At 39.2% G+C, this 19851-nt stretch overlaps 1 protein-coding gene across 1 annotated transcript in view; it reads right to left on the bottom strand.

Moving 5' to 3' along the window:
• Window positions 1-19851, bottom strand: part of KIF16B (kinesin family member 16B) — a 3706250-nt gene that overhangs the window by 1508689 nt on the left and 2177710 nt on the right. The window contains exon 18 of the mRNA XM_044056090.1: window positions 12804-12857. Coding sequence (XP_043912025.1) covers window positions 12804-12857 — 54 coding nt within the window. The remainder of the gene's footprint in view (window positions 1-12803; window positions 12858-19851) is intronic.

The following is a 19851-nucleotide window of genomic DNA, read 5'->3' as shown; positions in this document are numbered from 1 at the left end:
TGTTTCTGATGGGCGCTATTAAAATGTAAATAGCTGTTGGTAAAACTCTCTTTGCGGTGTATTTTACTGTTAAATTTATTTTCAGATAAGTCCCATCTTAATGAAACATCCAAAAAATCAACTGTCAAGCCAAAGTTCCCAAGCTTAAATTTTAAAAAAACTTCCTGTTTATTAACTTCATTAACAAAATCACGTACCGTGTCATTGTCTCCTTTTATAATAAAAAACAAATCATCAACAAACCTAAGATATACTTGAATATCAACAAAACGCCATTAGTAAACAATAGAATGAAGACTAAAGGTGTTTTTCCTTGTTACCATTGTAACATTTGTAGATTTTTATCAGTAGGACCATTGATTACCATTGATAGCATTGACAAGACCTTTCAAGTACCCCAATATGTAGATTGTAATACAGCAGGTGTGGTATATATTGGGCTATGCAGCACATGCCCAGCTTTCTACGTCGGAATGACGACGAGAAGTTTAAAAACACGTATACGTGAGCACCTATATGATATTAAAAGGCATGATGAAAAGAATGCATTATTTAAACACTCTGTAACATGTAACATTTTTAAAAAGTTTTTATTTTCTGTTCTTGAGGTGTGTAAAAGTGATGCAAGGGGGGGAGACTTTAGAAATTTTGTGGAACAGAGGGAAGCTTTGTGGCAGATTCGTTTAAAATCTGATAAACCTCCGGGTTTAAATGGAATGGTCAATATTAAATGTTTTTTAAAAAATGGTAAATTAGGTATTAATAAAGACAATACTGAACTGTTGTTTATATAATATGCAAGTGCTCTTTAAGAGATTTTAGTGTTTTTAATTAATTGTTAAATTGGATAATTAAAGTGTTATTTAAGGCAGGGACTCTCTTGTAACAAAATATTCTGATGAAGTCTTCTGACGAAAGCGGTAATAAATTGTTTCTACGCTATTTGATTTTTATTTTTGCCTGTGCGTGCATCTACAGTTTGGTTCCTGGCCGGTGACATTTTCCTGGTTTTGTATAGTGGTATTTCATTTTGCGTTTTTTACATACCATGGCCGAGGAATTGAACACCGATGAACAACTTTTAAATTTAAGTGTTCACCCTACTCCGGGTTGTGACTCTGGTTTTAGTATCAACAATCTGTTTTTATCAACTTTACTTGACATACAAAAATCGCTGAAATTTCTGATGTCCAAGGCTACGGATGTACCATCTCCAGTGGCGAATGCCTCTAGCCCGAGTGCTTCCTTTAATGAACTTGACACCGTCATTGAGTTAGAAGAACAACCAGCTATAGCTATAGCTGGTAAGAGAAGCAACGGAGGTAACGGACGCAGTAGAGACAACGGACAACATCTTCCGGTTCGCGAGTCTGCGGTAATACCTCTGTTGGAATATACTTCAAACCCATTCAGTGGACATTCAGCTAAATTGTGTTCCGTAACTAACGAAGAAGTACAGCATCAACAAGATCTATTGACCCGGCTTCTTAAAAGATATAGGTCGCTGCACATTGAAAATTGCTACTTCAAACGATGCATGGAACTAAAGGTGATGCCAAAGGGGTTGAGATTTTTTAAATGCCCCAACGGCGTTCGCATCGGGGACTCATTGTTTGAAACATTAGTGTCATTCTTCAATGAATCAGGTATGGCCTTCTTGAAGATATTATCTGATAACAATATTGTTAAAATGAATGCTCTGAGGGCCAAAATTTCCGATTTGGAAACTAAACTTAGAAACGTTTGTACTGTTTCAAATCAGAATGTTTTCTTTGATAAATTAGTTGCTGATATTGACAAACACTCTCTTGAAGTTACTAATCGTAAACATTCTAAGCTGGAACGTGACATTGCGAGCTATCAAACCAACTCTGCTTACAATTTTTTCGTTCCAGGAAACAAGGAATTTAAATCTAGAGCTACTGGCAATTATTTTAACAACAAACATTTTCACAGTAATGTAGGCAATAACAAGCCTTTATTTAGTGAACTTATCACAAGTAACAAAAACGCTTCACTAAACATGAACAGTGAAAATGTCTTGTTTTGTAACTGCAAAGGCTCCATTGCTAAACCTGTGGATACAGGTCGTGATACAGTTAGCCATTTTATTGGTGATACTGGGGTTGATATGGTTAATAATGTGACTGATACCAATGCTGGTAAAACTGTTGGGAACCCCAACACTGACACAGTAAATCCAGGAGATTCTGCTTTTTTAGGAAAAAGAACTCAAAGCAGCAAGAAAGCTATGCTGACCAGGAGCAGAACCTTTGAGTTCTCAGTCCTCCGAGGAAGAGAATTAAACTATGAAGCAAACAATGACCATGTTAAATCTAGTTTTGACATAATAAATCTTACTGACTGTATTTTTACAGAAGAGGAATTAGATGTGTTAAGATTAGGCCTGAATTTTGTCCCTACTGTTAGAGCAGATTACGGGAATACTGTTTTGGACATTAAGAAATTTTCCAGGAAAATAAATTTGTCCTACATTTTAAGCGAAGTAGATTTTGGAAAAAACAGTTCTTTAGTGAAACCTTCCACCTTCAATCCACCTTTAACACACACAGTCAAAATATTTGAAGAGGCATGTGTTAATGATCTTGATAATATTTTCTGTCAGAAATTTAAACAAAAGCACAACATGAGTATAAATGAAAGAAAAGCATTTAACGCATTGCGTGACAGGAATAAAACCCTACGCTTTATGAAAAGCGATAAGGGTGGTAATATTGTCATCATGACTCAAGCACAGTATAATGATAAAATGATGACTTTATTAAAAAATGCTGACGAATATGAATTGGTCACACCATTTTTTATCAAGAAGAAAGAAGCTTTTATTCATTCTTTACTTTATGATGCTTTAATGAATAACGAAATTAGTACAGAAGTATATGAATTTTGTGTTATAGAGAAGCCTAGAATTGGAACTTTATTTGGTATTCCCAAAACACACAAAAATCTGTTGGACCCCCCCTTTAGGCCCATAGTGTCCTCTCCCCATTCAGTAACTGAGGGGATATCATTGGTCCTTGATGCCACCTTGGGACCTCTGGTATCCAGACAGGAATCATTCATCAAAGATTCTTGGCATTTTTTGAATAGGATCAACAATTTTGCCACCAAAGGGGTTTTTGATTTCAACAAACACATCATGTTCACACTAGATGTAGAATCCCTATACACATGCATACCGCATGAAGAGGGGGTTGATGCCATTCGATTACTGTTAGCTAAAAGCCATGATTTTAATTCTGGACAAATTTCTACCATTTGTAGATTTCTAGAAATTCTACTTCACAACAATTATTTTTTATTTGGGGATTGTTACTATAGACAAAAAAGAGGAGTGGCCATGGGGTCTTCTGCAGCTCCTTCATATGCCAATTTGGTGATGACTTGGTGGGAGGAGTTTTTTCTAAAACCTCTAATGACTATATTTGATATTCAAGTATATCTTAGGTTTGTTGATGATTTGTTTTTTATTATAAAAGGAGACAATGACACGGTACGTGATTTTGTTAATGAAGTTAATAAACAGGAAGTTTTTTTAAAATTTAAGCTTGGGAACTTTGGCTTGACAGTTGAATTTTGGATGTTTCATTAAGATGGGACTTATCTGAAAATAAATTTAACAGTAAAATACACATAAAGTGAGTTTTACCAACAGCTATTTACATTTTAATAGCGCCCATCAGAAACACACCATCAATAACATTCCTAAGGGACAGTTGATAAGAGCTTGTCGTATGACATCATCTGACAACGACTTAAATAATGAAATTTTGTTCATTAAAAAATTGTTTTTAGAGAGGGGATATCCGGTACTATGTTAGATGATACCATCACTACTATTATGAGCAGGAGAAGTACTTCTTATCCTGCCATTCTAAACAACCATGTTGATACATCACAACAAGTGATAAACATAAATGGCTCCCCTGATGTTAACATTACAGGTCCAATATGCTCCCTGGGCATGAGTATTGATGGGTTGGCTATTAAAAACATGATTCAAAAAAATTGGAATATTTTACAAGGGAATAGAGACATTTCAAAGGTATTAGGTGACAAACCTGTTTTTGTTTTTAGAAATACATTTGATATTAAAAAAGCATTAGAAACAAACAAAACGCCATTAGTAAACAATAGAATGAAGACTAAAGGTGTTTTTCCTTGTTACCATTGTAACATTTGTAGACTTTTATCAGTAGGACCATTGATTACCATTGATAGCATTGATAAGACCTTTCAAGTACCCCAATATGTAGATTGTAATACAGCAGGTGTGGTATATATTGGGCTATGCAGCACATGCCCAGCTTTCTACGTCGGAATGACGACGAGAAGTTTAAAAACACGTATACGTGAGCACCTATATGATATTAAAAGGCATGATGAAAAGAATGCATTATTTAAACACTCTGTAACATGTAACATTTTTAAAAAGTTTTTATTTTCTGTTCTTGAGGTGTGTAAAAGTGATGCAAGGGGGGGAGACTTTAGAAATTTTGTGGAACAGAGGGAAGCTTTGTGGCAGATTCGTTTAAAATCTGATAAACCTCCGGGTTTAAATGGAATGGTCAATATTAAATGTTTTTTAAAAAATGGTAAATTAGGTATTAATAAAGACAATACTGAACTGTTGTTTATATAATATGCAAGTGCTCTTTAAGAGATTTTAGTGTTTTTAATTAATTGTTAAATTGGATAATTAAAGTGTTATTTAAGGCAGGGACTCTTTTGTAACAAAATATTCTGATGAAGTCTTCTGACGAAAGCGGTAATAAATTGTTTCTACGCTATTTGATTTTTATTTTTGCCTGTGCGTGCATCTACAGTTTGGTTCCTGGCCGGTGACATTTTTCTATGATGGGTCCGATGAGTGATGAGTAGAGGGGCACAATGACCTCTTTTGAGCTGGATGTGAACCCTTTTGTGATTAGGTGGGCCACACAGAAGGATTTTCTAACCACTTTGGCAGTGTGATTATCAAAGGTGAGATTACTATCTACTTGGGTCCCCAGATCCCTTATTACATCTTCCGTATTTAGGGGACTACCATCTATGTGGTAGTTTGTGGGTACTTTGTTATTTCCAAAGGAGATGACAATGCACTTTTTGGCATTTAGCTTGAGGCCATGATTTTGACTCCAGGTATCCATCTCAGTGAGCCCTTTTTGGAGGATGTCTGTGTCAGCCGGAGTCTCAATTATAGCCCCTAGTTTGCAGTCGTCTGTGAACTTGGTCAGCCATAGTCCTCCTGTGCTTTCCTGTACCTCTGAGAAGTATATGCAGAATAGGAGGGGTCCTAGGGCTGATCCCTGGGGAATGCCACTTGTAACCGGTTTAGAGTCGGACCTAGCTCCCACAACTCTCACCATGTGGGTTATGTCCATGAGCCAGTTGGCAACCCATCTTGTGATGTAGGAGTTTATGTTCAGGCTGGTGAGCTTGTCTATAATACCAGAATGGGGAATGGTGCCGAAGGCCTTAGTGAGGTCTAGGTAGGCTGTGTGTACCACCTTTCCCTCGTCTATATCCTTAGTAACTGTCTCAAAGAAGTCCACCAGGTTTAGGAGGCAAGATCTGCCCTTAACAAAGCCAAACTGGGTAGGGTCCAGTGTTTGGAGGTTCCCAATGTCTCTGTTAATGAGTTCCATGATGATGCGCTCTATAGCCTTGCAGACCAAGCTAGTCAGGCTTATAGGATGATAGTTCCAGGGGTCTGTTGTAGCTCCACCTTTGTGGAGCAGAATAACCATTGCTGTGCGCCACTCTATAGGTACGTAGCCTGTGGAGAGGTTGAGTTTGAACAGTGTGTTTAGGTGAGGGGTTAGTTCGTCTTTGAGTTCATGTAGGACGCAGCCTGTGACACCGTCCGGTCCCATTGATGCTGTGTTTTTGGCTTTGTAGAGGGCTGTTTTAACCTGAGTGTCTCTGATTTCAGGGACTCTACATTCTTCTGGTATGGTTATGGGCTCTTTTGGAGGTGAGGGGGGGGGGTGAAATTTGCGCTGAACCTGTCTGCCAGGATGTTGGCAATATCAGTCGGTTCAGTGTATTTTGTGCACCAACTCCGAGCAGATCTGAGCATTGCCACTTAGATTCTTGACATAGCTAAAGAATGCCTTGTGGTTATCTTTGGAGTCCTTGGCAATTTTTCTTTCACAGCTCACCTTGGATGATTTTATGAGGGATCGTAGTTTCTTGCTGATACTGATCAGGGATGTCTTCCCTTCTTGGGATTTTACTTTTTTCTGTACTAGTTTCCTCCTTCTGTTGTAGAGCTTGTTTACGGCAGGAGTCCACCAGACTGGTTTCCTTTTCTTGGAGGAGTGAGTCTTGGTTTTGCTTGGGATGGCACGATCCATGCATTCTTGTAGGTGCCCGAAGAATGCATTAGTAAAAGCTTTTGCAGCTTGGACAGAGTTATCCTTCAGTATGGGGGCTTTGAAACTTTCCACCTCGGTCTTAAGTAACGTGAAGTTTGCTTTTGATAATTTTTTCACAGTGGTTTCCTTGTCCAGGGGTGGGGGCGGAATGTGGATATCCAAAGTGATTTGTTTATGGTCAGATCTAACCAGCGAGGGGTTGCCCTCTGGTGTGGAACACCGGTCGCCCATGTTGGTGATGACCAGGTCCAATATGTTGTCACCTCTAGTGGGAGTGTTGACCAGTTGAATCAGGGCATTTGAGTTTATAAATTCTAGGAAACGTTGGGCAAGGGAGTTAGTACTTGAGTAGTTCTCCCAGTTAATGTTTGGGAATTGAAATCACCCAATATTAGGGTGTCTGGTAGGACCATTATGTTTCCCAGTGTTTCCAGAAATGCGGAATGGGGGTCCTGGGACAAGGTGGGTGATCTGTAGCAAGCTACAAATTTGAATTACAGTTTTGCCCGTTGTTAGTTGCATGTGGATGACCTCTGAAGCATCATGCTGTGCCACTAACCTGGAGGTGTGGGTATCTTTGATGAATATGGATACGCCCCCGCCTTTTGTATTTCAGTTTGGGTTCTGTGGCCGAAATGTATGGTATGAGTTGAAGCCTGGTAGTGCTGGGGTGCTCTCTGGAGCCTTAGACCAGGTTTCTGTTACTGCACATATATCAATTTTCTCCATACTGAGGAGTGCCTCGAGTGCATGCATTTTGAGGTTTAGACTTCTGGCATTGAGTAGCATTACCCTCGTTCTTTTGTTACTTGTGCTATTTACGGTGGTGGGTTTGCCTTTTAAGCCTTGCCTAAAAAAGGCACTATGGGGGTGGCAAGAGCCTTGGCCAGTATTCGAAAGCCTAAGGGTGACAGGTGCAAGCTATTTCTAGTGAAGCAGCATGGCTTGCCGAGCATGTCATCCCAGGTGGACAGACACTGGATCCCCTTTGAAAGACACCAGTAACTTAACCAATTGTTGAAATCGAGAATTTTTTCTATACACCGCCGTATCATTCTTGGTGAGGGCAGGATGCTACTCAGGGTCAGGGTCATACCGGCCTGGGCTATGTGATCACACAGCTCTTCCATGCCTCTTTTCATGTAGTCCAAGGAGGTACAGCTCAGGTCATTCACACCAACATGGACAATGACAGAGTCATATTTGTACTTGTTCTGGAGTGACCTGAGTGCTTGTGTTATGTGGTGGATCCTGGCACCCGACAGGCAGCTAACAGTAACCGTCTCCTTATTCAGCCTAGTGAGTGGGAAGTCAGTGTGCCTGACTATACAGTCACCTATTACTAGTATGTTGGGTATCTTATTTTGCCTTAAGGGCTGTGATTGCATGGCACACTGGTTTTGTGAAGTATGTGTTTCATGGTTTGTGTTGAGGGGTGGAGGCTGCTTGGTTGTTTGCTTTGGAGGTCTCTGTTGGTTTTGCAGATTTTTATTTAGAGCCTCCGAGTATGTTTTCATGTATTTATGTGCGTTTTTTGACAGTGCTGGTTTAATGGGTCTATGTGAGACTGGTGGTGTGATGCAAGTATTTCCCTTATCCTCTTGACTGTCTGATCCAGTCTTGGGTTGAGAGAGCTTAGCCTCCAGTTTGGCTGTATAATTGCATCTCTTGCATGTATTAGTGTTTGGTGGTAGGAGGAGAGGGTTGTCTGTGTACATAAGGCAGTTGTAACATTGTCTCAAAATGCCCAGATTCACCAGTTGGACTGGAGAGTACACCTAAAACTGCCCTTTGGACATGCCTGGATAGGTGCAGTGAACTGTTTTACTGGATGGCTGGTAAGTTCGAATAGAGAGCCTTGTCCTTCTGCACAGTACAGGAGGGTCTAGTGCTAGGGTTTATAAGTGCTTGCTATATGTTTTGAGCAAGTGTCGGGCTGAGAAATGAATGGCTTGAGTGCTTAAGTTGAAAGTTTGTTTAGTTCCAAGGGAAAAATTGAAGAGGAGACTTTGTGGAGCCGGGAATAGTTTTACCCTAGCTAACCGGCACTGCCCAGTGCGCAAAACTAGGCAAATGGTACTTTCTACTTAAATCTCACTTGCTGTTGTAAATAATGCAGAGGTCCAGCAATGACACAGTCAGGAATGAAGGCCTGGCAGGCTTGAACACCTTATGTCAGCCTGCTTAACTCTTGCCAGTGCTATATTACTACTCCAGGGGATGCAAAAGAAGTGGGTTTCCCTCAGCTGAGTACAATAAAGAAGACATTCAAGGAACTTGAGAAGCCATTCAAAGCAAGGTGAGAGAAAAGCCAAACTTTCAGTGTATTTATTTGATTTTACATTTGTTAACCGGGATAATCCAACTGGATACATGTCCATTTTCAGCGGAGGCCCGGGGAGAAAAGGTCCAAATCACACATATAAGCAAAAACAGTAATAAGCATAGCAGAGTATAAGAAGAATAGCAACTACAGAGGAGATACATTATCCAAGAGTCTGTTAACTAAGACAGTGTAGGAATTATCTCTACATAGGAGGAAAACCATAAGAATTTAACAGTTTTTCATAAATTATGGCACTAGAGTAAACAGCACATACTTAAAACAGTGCTATGGAATATACAGTTTGCAAAATAGCATTTTCTACATAGTTAAATATTAAGTAGTATTCTACAAATATTGGCGCAAATAGGTACAATTAGACATTAATTAAGAGAGTAAAACTGACAAGGTATCGATGGAGATTAATCTGGATTAATGCAGAGTCAGTGGTTTTTAAAATATTGTTTAAGGCCTTTTTTAAAGAGATTGAGAGAGGGTTCAAGTGTAAGGCTGGCAGGGAGTAAGTTCCAGGTTTTGCCAATGAAGTTGGCAAATAGCGAGTTTCCAGCCCAATTACTAGCTCTTTGTGTTTGGACTATTAGTTTGTTAGCTGAGTGGAGTGGCCTGGAGTGACAGTACGGTTTTATAATGTTTCTAAGAGCAGGATTTTTTTCTGGGTGTGTGAGAATTTTGTGCGCAACTATGAGCTGGTTGAACCGAAGTAGGTAAGAGAACTAACCATCCCAGGAGCTCAAGGTTTTGACAATGATGGGTCCTGTATGTAGAGTTGGTAGCAAATATAGCTATATGGTTATAACTACAACTGAGTTTATTAATTTCAGTCTTATTCAAGTTAGAGAGTATAGGGAAAGCATATAGCAGGGTAGAAAGTAGATGAGAGCAGGCTAAGGTGGTATGGGCTAGTAGGGTTAAAAAAGGTTTATTTCTGTATATTGAGCTGAGCTTTTGGTTAACAGCTTTGATGGTTTTATTTACATGCAAGTCAAATTTGAGATCGTTGTCGACTATAACCCCTAATAGCTTAGTGCTGATGTCTTGGAGAACAGAGGTGCCATTGTTGGATGATATGGAGAAAGAGAGAGTAGATGATCGACTGGTAGGGGTGAAAAGTAGTCATTTAGTTTTGTTAGGGTTTAAGAGCAAGCATGTATTAGCTAACTAGGTTTAAATTGTATTAACTGTAGTTTGGGTTATGTTTTGAAGATTTGATGGGGAGGAGGCAGAACAGATAATAGTGGAGTCATCTACATAATTGATGCAGGTGGTTTCTGGGATGGCTGGATGAAGGTTATTAATGAAAGTGGAAAAATGCAGGGGACCTAAGATAGTGCCTTGAGGGACTCCAAGGGTGAGAGGTAACAGTGCAGACAGTTTGTCCTGCCATAGAACTGCTTGTTTTCTTCCACTCAGATAGAATGCAAACCATTGAATAGCATGTTTGTCCAGGGATATGCCTTTTAGAGAGTGGATTAGTAACTGATGGTTGACCATATCAAAAGACTTTGACAGGTCTAGAAAGAGGGCTGAGGAGAGCAAATTAGAATTCCGGTTTAGGTTAATAGTGTTGATAAAGGAAATTAGGGCGGTTATGGTACTATGATGTGGCCTGAACCCATGCTGAGAATTGACCAGTAGGTTGTTCATTGTGAGATAGTGAATGAGTTGCTTATGTATGCATTTCTCCATTATTTTGGCTAGGGGGTGAGAGAATGCTATAGGTCTACAGTTGGATAATTTAGATGAGCAACTCCCTTTGTGGAGAGGAATAACATGGGCTGTTTTCCATATTGAGGGGATGTAACATTCTGACAAGGTCCTATTAAGATGGGATAAGCAACTACGTCTGCAGCTATATGAAGATACTCAGCAGGGAGACTGTCTGCAGATAGGGTGGTGGGTTTTAGCTTTTTGAGTGGTGAACAGATAAGAGCAGTAGGGACAGGTTGAAAGTGAAAGAGAGGATTTGAGGCGTCTGTGACTGAGGAAGAGAGAGAGAGAGTTAGCGGGAGTGAGTTGGCTAGCTAGGATCTCGATAGTTTTGGTGAAAAAATTATTAAAGGCATTGGCAATGTCCTCAGGTGGCTTTTGACTGGAGTTAGAGGGAGCAGGAGTGGTAGATTGTCCAGGGTGGAGTAGTCAATTTATACCAGCCCAGAATTTTTGTGGATTATTTTGGTCTTTATGCTGAAGGTTTAGGTAGTAATTTTTTTTATCTATCAGAATGGATTTTTTGGCATCATTTCTGAGTTGGAGAAATTTAAGTTGATCTTGAGGGGATTTAGATGTGCGCCAGTTATCCCATACTTTATTTCTCAGTTTGATTTTAGACTTTGTTTCTTTAGAAAGCCATGGTGCAGTATTATTTTTAGTTTGAACAGAACGCTCAGGAGCATGGGAGTTAAGAATGCTCAGGAATTTGGTGTTAAAGTATGTTATGGCCTCTTCTATTGGAAGTTGTTTAAGGACTGACCAATTAAGCGACTTGAGTTTGTTTTGGAAAAATAATGGGGTTGAAATTCTTGTTGTTCCTGATAATTGTGTGTGTGGTGAGGTGGAGATTATCAACCTTATCCTTGATAATGTACATTAGAGAGTGATCGTTGAGATCATCAGGGAGGGTCCCAAATTTATATATATGGGGGGTAATGATTGACAAGTATCCAGTCCAAGATACTGGCTCTGTTAGTGGGCTTGTTAGTCCTGGTAGTGGAAGAAATTAATTGTGAGAAAACAAATAGACTAATATGACTAACCGGGGTTTCAGATGTACATGTGTACCAGTCAATATTAAAGTCACCTAGAACTATGTTTTCTTGAGGGTACGTGATCGATAGTCAGTGGAGAATGCTTTCCAATGTGTTTACATTATTACCCGGGGAATATAGACACAGACAATGTAAATGGATTTATTGTTATTAATTTGGAGTTTGGTAAAAGAAACTTATTACCTAAACTGATATGAAAGAGCACATAGCCAATCCCAGTATCAGGCAGTGTCCATCACAGCCAACTGCAAACTGACATGAAAGGCCTAAAGCTTCAATGTCAGTGACTGCTGGTGGAAATAATGAGTTTGACACCATGCTGACGCTGTGTTTTGGGTTCATGTAGAAGAAGCAGTTCCTGTAGATGTCCTGGCTCAAGATCAGACACTCCAACACTACAAAGGCTCATCTTAGATAGGTAGGCACTGCACTGGGAACCCTGCCAAAGGTACAGGTCAGGAAGTGATCTAAACTGCATGTTTATGTGTGTGTGTAATTACAGAGTCAGTATGTACATTTGTGCTAGCACAGAGAACAGTGTTGGATGCATCATGAAGACATGCTGAAGTCCAATATTAAAAAAAATGAATTGTGATTGAGACGATGCAGTGAAGAAGTTCCCACATGTAAACCTATGAAAGAAGACCCGGCAAAGTAAGATCTTTGTACGCCTCCCAACTTCCTAAAGTGTCCTCCTACACCACAATCTCCACCCCACCTCCCAATGAAGGGATATTCATTTGTTTACAGGGCCTTGACCACCTTTAGTACAGAAATGTAACACTTTCATAATTTGTCTTGTTGCTTCTCACCCTCTATTCACTCCCAATACTCTTTTGCAGTCTTCACATTCTCTTTCTTAACCTTCCCTCTGTCTGATATGTGTATACGGTTCTGTTATGTCTCTTCACAGACTATACACAGATATATACATCTGCAGTGTCATAATCTTATTCCTTCTGGCTACTGTCCCTATCTTTACAAATTAAGTGCTATGCTGTACTCTTGTCCTATTCCTTTTACGACCAAGTATTTCCTCAATTGTATTTGCACCTCTTCCAAATAAGTGTCTTACATTTGCTTAGCTCTCCATTCTGCTGCAGTGTGCTGCAGATCTATTATTCATAACATACAAAAAAATCATCTGTCATTGTACTCCATCAAGCCTCCTCTCCTCATTAAAGATACAAGAGTGAGGCACTGAAAATGGGATGCAATAAGCTAATTGGCAAGTGCAAAAACATCTTTCGCCCTTAAATTTAAATGTGTCATTACACTCTACTTTCCACTTACCTTTTCAGTTCCAGCTTTTCCAGCTCTTCGCGTTGCTGCCTTTCAAATTCAAGCCTAATGCAAAATGACAGTATTTCAGTCAGATTCAATGAAAAGGCCCATTTTTCAAATTATGATTATTATGATGTGTTAAATTACATCAGTTAATATGCTGTTTCTAAAATGAAAGAATAATTCTGAACAATACAATGACAAGCAAACTGATCAAATGAAGGTTTGCAAAGATTAATAACAGTGAGTTACTGCAACAAAGGAAGTGTAAAAAAATTAAAAAAATGTAGCTATATTAAAAGAAGATATAAAAGGCAAGTACACTGTGTGCAAGTGAACTACATGCATGAATGGGAATCAAATTAAAAAACAGTCCAACTACCTTAGAGAGACCGGTCCTTTTAAAGTGAAAAGACTGCCAATGAAGAAACAGAGTACAAAGGCATCATTTACTACAAGATACTACAAAACAATTCATTCCACATCAATACATAATATCTCAACTAGGACAATGATATGGAGATTGTACCCATGGGTCTTCCTTAAAAGTGAATAAAATTTTCAATTCTAGATCCAGGCATGGGCATCAGAAAATAGTAATTCAGTTGTTTAGTGAACCCTCAAAAAGGCTCGCTTCTCTGAAAACACACAATGAATTTTGTATACCAACAACCACTGCTAGTCACGAATACTTCAGTAGGGATTTGATGACAAAGCAAAAAAAAAAAGGTGGTGGGGCATAACTTCCACTTAAAAAGCAGATAAAAGTGACAGGGTGCAAGGGTAAAACAAATGAGAAATTCTAGAAGTAATGGAGGAAATAAAAAGTAAATGCTCTTCCTGCATGTCAAGTGTGTGTGTGTGTGTGTGTGTGTGTGTGTGTGTGTGTGTGTGTGTGTGTGTGTGTGTGTGTGTGTGTGTGTGTGTGTATACACACACATCTACACACTAAAATGCCTCTCTCTCTCTGTAGATATATATACACACACACACACTTCAGTATGCAGTTATATTTTGTGTGTGTGTGTGTATACATATATATGTGTGTATATGTGTGTGTGTGTATATATATATATATATATATATATATATAAATAAAATATACACACTTTTCATGTAGTCTGTGTAAACAAATTACATTAAAGCAACAATACTCACAAATATGTAATTGAAGCTTAGAATAAAAATTCTGTTAAGTTAAATACAGCTCTCCCAAAATACCTACTGAATCCCTCTGTAATATCAGGCCTCAATGAACAGAGTACCTCTCTAAACATCAACGGCTCAACTTTCCAGAGGCAGTAATTGATGCTTTAAGTATGTGCATGCAAAATTGAATTTCAAGTTAGTTTTTTAAACAGGGTTGTTATAGCATTTTTTTTCTAGATAATTCAGAATTCAGGTATCCAGTCTGACAGCCCAGTTTTCCCACTAATGGATTTGGTTGTTAATCAGACAGGATAAAATGCATACTATTTTCATTGTGTACTGATGACTAGCAAGTAACACAATGAAGCAACCTCTACTTGAGTGACTTCTAAGCAGCATTTATAATAACCACACAATCAAAAGATTCAGACTGCATTATCAGAAACACTAAAAACAAACAGGACACAGCCTTGACCAGTACAATGGGTTGTTTTTATCAGCATTAACCTGCTAGGAATGCAAGCAGATTCCATTGACTAAAGACCTACTACTGACAACAGCATAAGAAAACACAGGAGGCGCACTCTGACTCGGGTGACTTACCAACTAGACATTTTTGTAAGCATGGTTTTAGCACTCAGACAGCAAGAACCTAATATGCCACAGAATGGGAAGGCATGAATTCTGGGTGACTACCAAACACCAAGAAACCTTACTGGCGACCTACTACTACTGCAGTGGACTAAGGGAGCAACACTTCAAGACAGCAGTGTCCAAGTTATGTACCCAAATGTAGTATGGCTCTTAGCAAATAGCACACACACATTCATTGGAGTAGTATTGTTTAAGACCTCATTCCCCTCACCCACTTACTACTATGCTTCATTATTTAACAGAAATGTGGGAATTTACATGGTCAAAATAATAATGACCTAAATATTAAAAGTGCAGACACTGTCTGGGAACAGTGGAATCACCTGACTTTTCTACTAAGTCTACAACAGCTTGTGATGATGTGCTAAATGTAATGCACTAGTTTTAAATCAAATGGCTTGAACATGGTGAGAAAAATAAACAAATTTAATCCATTAAATATTAATGATACATCATTGGTAGAAAAGAGGTAAAAGGTCTGAATCAGCTATAAGACTGCTTATATGTAGAAGCTAGAACTGTAAAGGTGCAGGTGATTAAGTTGCACTTAGCAAAACAGCAGATGTTCAAATTCTGCACTAATGAAGTAGGTTTTGACTACATGGGTTGATAATCAAAGCCTATCCAGCAAGCGAGGAGGAAGGATAAGGATGCAAGATCCCCAGGAGAACGGTCCTAGCAAAGCTAGTCCTGGGCCTAGAAAACAAAGGTAGTTTGTAAAGCTTTACAAAATATGTACACAGGACCATGTTGCTGCCTCTAGAAATGTCTTTAGAGTCCAGGCCTTTCCAGTATGCCATTGTAGATACCAAGCTTTTAGTAGCTTGATACTGCCTAGAACTGATTTACCATGGTGGATACAACAAAAAGCAACAGCTGAGGACAATCACCTTGAGACAATCTGTTCTGACGTGCGTTTTTCCATCTTTGTCGCATCATAATAATAAACAGCTGATCTGCTTTTCTAAAGAACTTAGTTCTGTCAAGATTGTACCGGAGCTGCCTATGCACAGCTAGAGTATGCATAATTCTTTCTCCTTGGTTCTAAGAATCTAGATAGAATACCATGAGACTGATGGCTTGATTCAAAGTAAACTCTGAAACAACTTTGGAAATAAATGAGGGATTTGTTCTTATCTCTAGGGAAGACCAAAAAGGGTTCACCTACCACAAGAGCTTGCAACTCATATACTCTTCTTGCAGATGTCAGAGCAATACGAACTACAATCTTCCATGTAATGAACTTTAAAAAAGCCAATGAACTGGTTCAAAGGGAGACACAGTTAAGGTTTTCAGTACAAAGTTAAGATACCAGGAAGGAACCATCTGTATCCTAGTAGGCTTAAAATGTAAAACCCCATGAAAATTTTTTCAATAAAAACCGAGAACAACAGGGAGGATCCATGGGCACACCATTCTGAAATGGCCTCAATATGTCCCTAGATAGAGGAATAAGGCAGGACAGAGGGAAGTAAATCACAAACATTTTAGAATGAGGTACATAATTCCCAATAGGACCATACTTATCGACTAGGCAAAATCTAGAAAATCTTATCACTTGCCAATATAAGATTTCCTAGCAAGTTGTCTTGTCTCCTTTAATGCCAGTTGTACGTCCTCATGAAAGTGATGCCTAAATGGTATTAAAACTGAATTATCCAGGCAGTTAGTTGAAGTTGTTTGGGACTGGGGTGTATCAACTCCCCTTGTCTTGTATGAGAAGGTCTAGTCTGTGAGGAAGTTTGTGATAATTGCACAATTTCATAAGAAGGGAGAACCACTGCTGCTTCGGCCAAAAGAGACTCACACCACTAATTTTTTGAGAGTCTTTCTGAATCTTCAGAATTATCCTGGCTATCAGTGAAATGGGTGGAAATGCATAAATGAACATTCCTGACCACAGGAATGAGAAGGCATCTGTTTAGCAGGCTTGCTTGCAAGAAGCTCTGGTGCACAATTTGATCAGCTGACTGTTTTGAAAGGAGGCAAAAAGATCTATCTCAGACATTCCTCATAACTGGATCAATTGAGCTTCTATTTGTGAGGGTCTGTCCTGGTTCTGCTCAGCTTGTTTTAGCCCTATGTTTTTCTGTAATGGAATGTAAGATGCTAGAAGGATTAAGGACAGCTGTAGAGTTACCTCCCAAGCTATCTCAGCCAGTCGGCACAAAGGCTACGCCCTTGTCCGCCCATTTATGTACCACATCACTGTGGTGGTGTCTACAATCACATGATGAGGTCTCAGGGCCACAAACAATGGAGAGATTTTAGGGCATTTATCACAGCTACTATCTCTGATATTTATGGGCTTTGTTCTGTCTGAAGAGTTCCACAGAGCTTGCACCCTTAACCCCCACCTCCCCACCTCCAAAACCTACTCCCCAAGCAAAATCTGGGGTGTCTGTGCTTACAGATTGACTTGTGATTCCAGTAGAAAAAGAGAGACCTGGAGTTATAGCCTGATGTCTTCACCAGTGCAGTTACTTTTTGACAAAGCCCATAATTGCAATATGACATTTCAGAAGATGCAAATATTGGGTCCATGTGCTTTCTTAAAAAACATTTAATTCTTTTTATGTATAACCTGGCAAGAGGGATCCATGAGAATCAAAGAAGCTATGAACTCTAGGATCCTAAGAAATTCCCTTTCAGAAGTTTGATTGGAAAAGGTCAAGACGATTTCCAGAAAAAAATCCGCCTCCTCCTGTGGAAGAAGTCTTTTGACGAGAGGTGTACAGAAGGCACCCCAGAAATACAATGTGCGATGGTGTCAAGAAGAACTTTTGAACATTTACCTGGAACATCAGATTGGTCAGAAGAAACTTAACCCATAGCAAGGACTCTTGAAATCTGGAAAAATACTCCGCAAAGATAAGCAAGCAATCTAAAATGGAGCTGTAGATGACCCAGAGGATAATACAGAAATAAATGATAATGTGACAGACCCACAGAATATGAGAAATGTATTGATGCCTGTGGCTATAGTGATGTTATGATATGCATCTTTTAGATCTAATATTACAATAAAACTCATAGGTGGGATTACACACCTCATGGGCTTAGACTTATGACAGGCAACAGACTCTGATAGGTCATCATTTGGAATTTTGATGCTTTCATATACAAATTGAGAAAGTAAAGGTCTATAACTAGTCTCCATGAAAGCTGTTTCTTTGGAACCAGTGATATTCTACAGTAGAAGTCTTCTGCATCTGACCTAAAGGCACTACACATCTATGACTCCTTGGGAAACTAAGTGTTGAAGAACCTGCTTTGCAGGGGGGGGGGGGGTTCCCCTGAAGGTATTTGTATCCAGTGCCAACTGTAGCCCTCCTGAACCACTTTCATCACCTAAGAGTCTGCTACAATCTGTTGCCAAAGGGTAATGTAGACAGCCAGTTTCTGGGACAGATTTCAAGAGACAAGGGCAATAGGGAGAGTATGCTAGCATAACATTTTGCATTATTAGACTATCCCTTTTTTGAAATAATAATTTTCTGGTTATTCCCCTCCTGCCATCTCCTTTTTGTTCCTTGTTTGCCCAGAAAAGTCAGGGATTGCTTGTTTTGCTTCTTAAAGGGAGTACAGGATTTGGGAGATCTGTAATTGGGAAAGCTTGAAAAATCTTAAGGCACTCCATGAAAATTAATTTCCCTCTTTCATCAAATTATTTGAGGACCTGACCAAACAAAACCTCCTTATGTAAATTAGAATTTAAAATGTCAGACATTACTTCATCAGCAAAATTTTGTTTGCATATCCAGGCATATCTCCTTAAAACTATAGCAGCAGCACTGGCCCTAGATACAGCATCTGCACAATCATACACAAACTTCAAAATATGTTGGGATATTTTTGAAAGATAAGAAACAATAGGATTCAGAAAGGAGCTACCTTCTGAAGAAAATGTATCAGAATATTCACTCAAACTGCCTGCATAACTCAGAATAAACTTCTACATGTGGCTGGTAGTTAAGAATTCTGAATGCTGAAGTGGAAGAAGAAAATCTGTACATTTTTTGCCCTTTTTATCCATAGTTCAAGGGAGCGTATTGACCAAATCTCTGTTTCTAGGTGATGAAGAGATTTAAATGGCAGCTGTGTCTGATCTAAGAAGTAAAAAACAAGAATTTGTTAGTCTGAGGTACCTTATAAAGACTATCTGTCTTTTTGGGGACTGGAGGTTAACAATCAGGATTATTATAGGCAGTATTAAACACATCCTCCAAGACTGGCAAAATAGGAGGGATGAGTGCGGAATGAAGTATATCCAATTTCAACAAATCAGAACACCTCCTCAGTTCTGGGGGAACAATTACTTGTTTACACAAAAATACCTCATTCATCCTGGAAATAGTCCATAAAAGGAAAATTCCTCCAAGGGACACAGAAAAACCCATGTTTCCTCAGAATCAGAGATTTGGGCTTGGGAATCAGAGGGTGAAAAAGCCCAGACTCTGTCAATGTCAGAATTCTCTGACAAAATGTCTTCAGGAAATTCATTAGTGGTACTGCTCTCGAGTAAGGATTTCCGAGCACCAGGATTCACAGCCTGTAATAACTGTTCAGCTAAGGTAAGAAAATCATCATTATGAGCAGCCACTATATCTTTGGATGAACAATGTCTAATCTTTTATTTTCTCTCTGCAGGTATCTCCCTGGAAGAAGACAGATTAGGGGAAGGCACTTCAACCCTGTCAAAAGGTCTTCTCCAGCTATCCAGGAAAAACATCTTCTGGGAAAGTCTCAAGACAAAAAGATGTCTCTTTTATGTCTAAATCTGGCAATGGAACAGCCAGAGAGGATGCGGCTGACCCCCCAGTCCATGGTGGCTAAAGGGACTACACTAGAAGAACCTGGAGAAGCAAATAAGTGCCGTAAAGAGCAAAAGTTGGTCACTCACTAATGTCTGAAGCACAATCTGAGCCAAGGTCTACTTTCTGTGTTTTTTTTTATCTTTTTGGGAAAAATGGGAGAAGAGTTAGCAGAACAGGAGCAGATATGCACGCTGTAGCTGAGGAAGAAGTTTGAATGCTGTTAAGAGCTCCTGGTATGATTAGGTCGGATGATGAGTTATCAGACAAATGTTCACAAACAGCACAAACACGCAAACTTCCTCACACAGTCTTCTTTTCTGATAAAGCATAAGCAAAACACAGAAACTCCTCTCAGAAACAAAGCATTCTATCAAAACACACACTAAGAGAAGCTATAGCAGGCACACTGCCACAAAGTATACACAAGCACTAAAAGC

This window comes from Protopterus annectens, chromosome 1.part2, assembly GCF_019279795.1.
Source record: "Protopterus annectens isolate FY-2018-M chromosome 1.part2, PAN1.0, whole genome shotgun sequence".
Taxonomy (NCBI): Eukaryota; Metazoa; Chordata; order Ceratodontiformes; family Protopteridae; genus Protopterus; species Protopterus annectens.
Note: the sequence above shows the minus strand (reverse complement) of the source record. Positions and strands in the feature narration are given on the sequence as shown.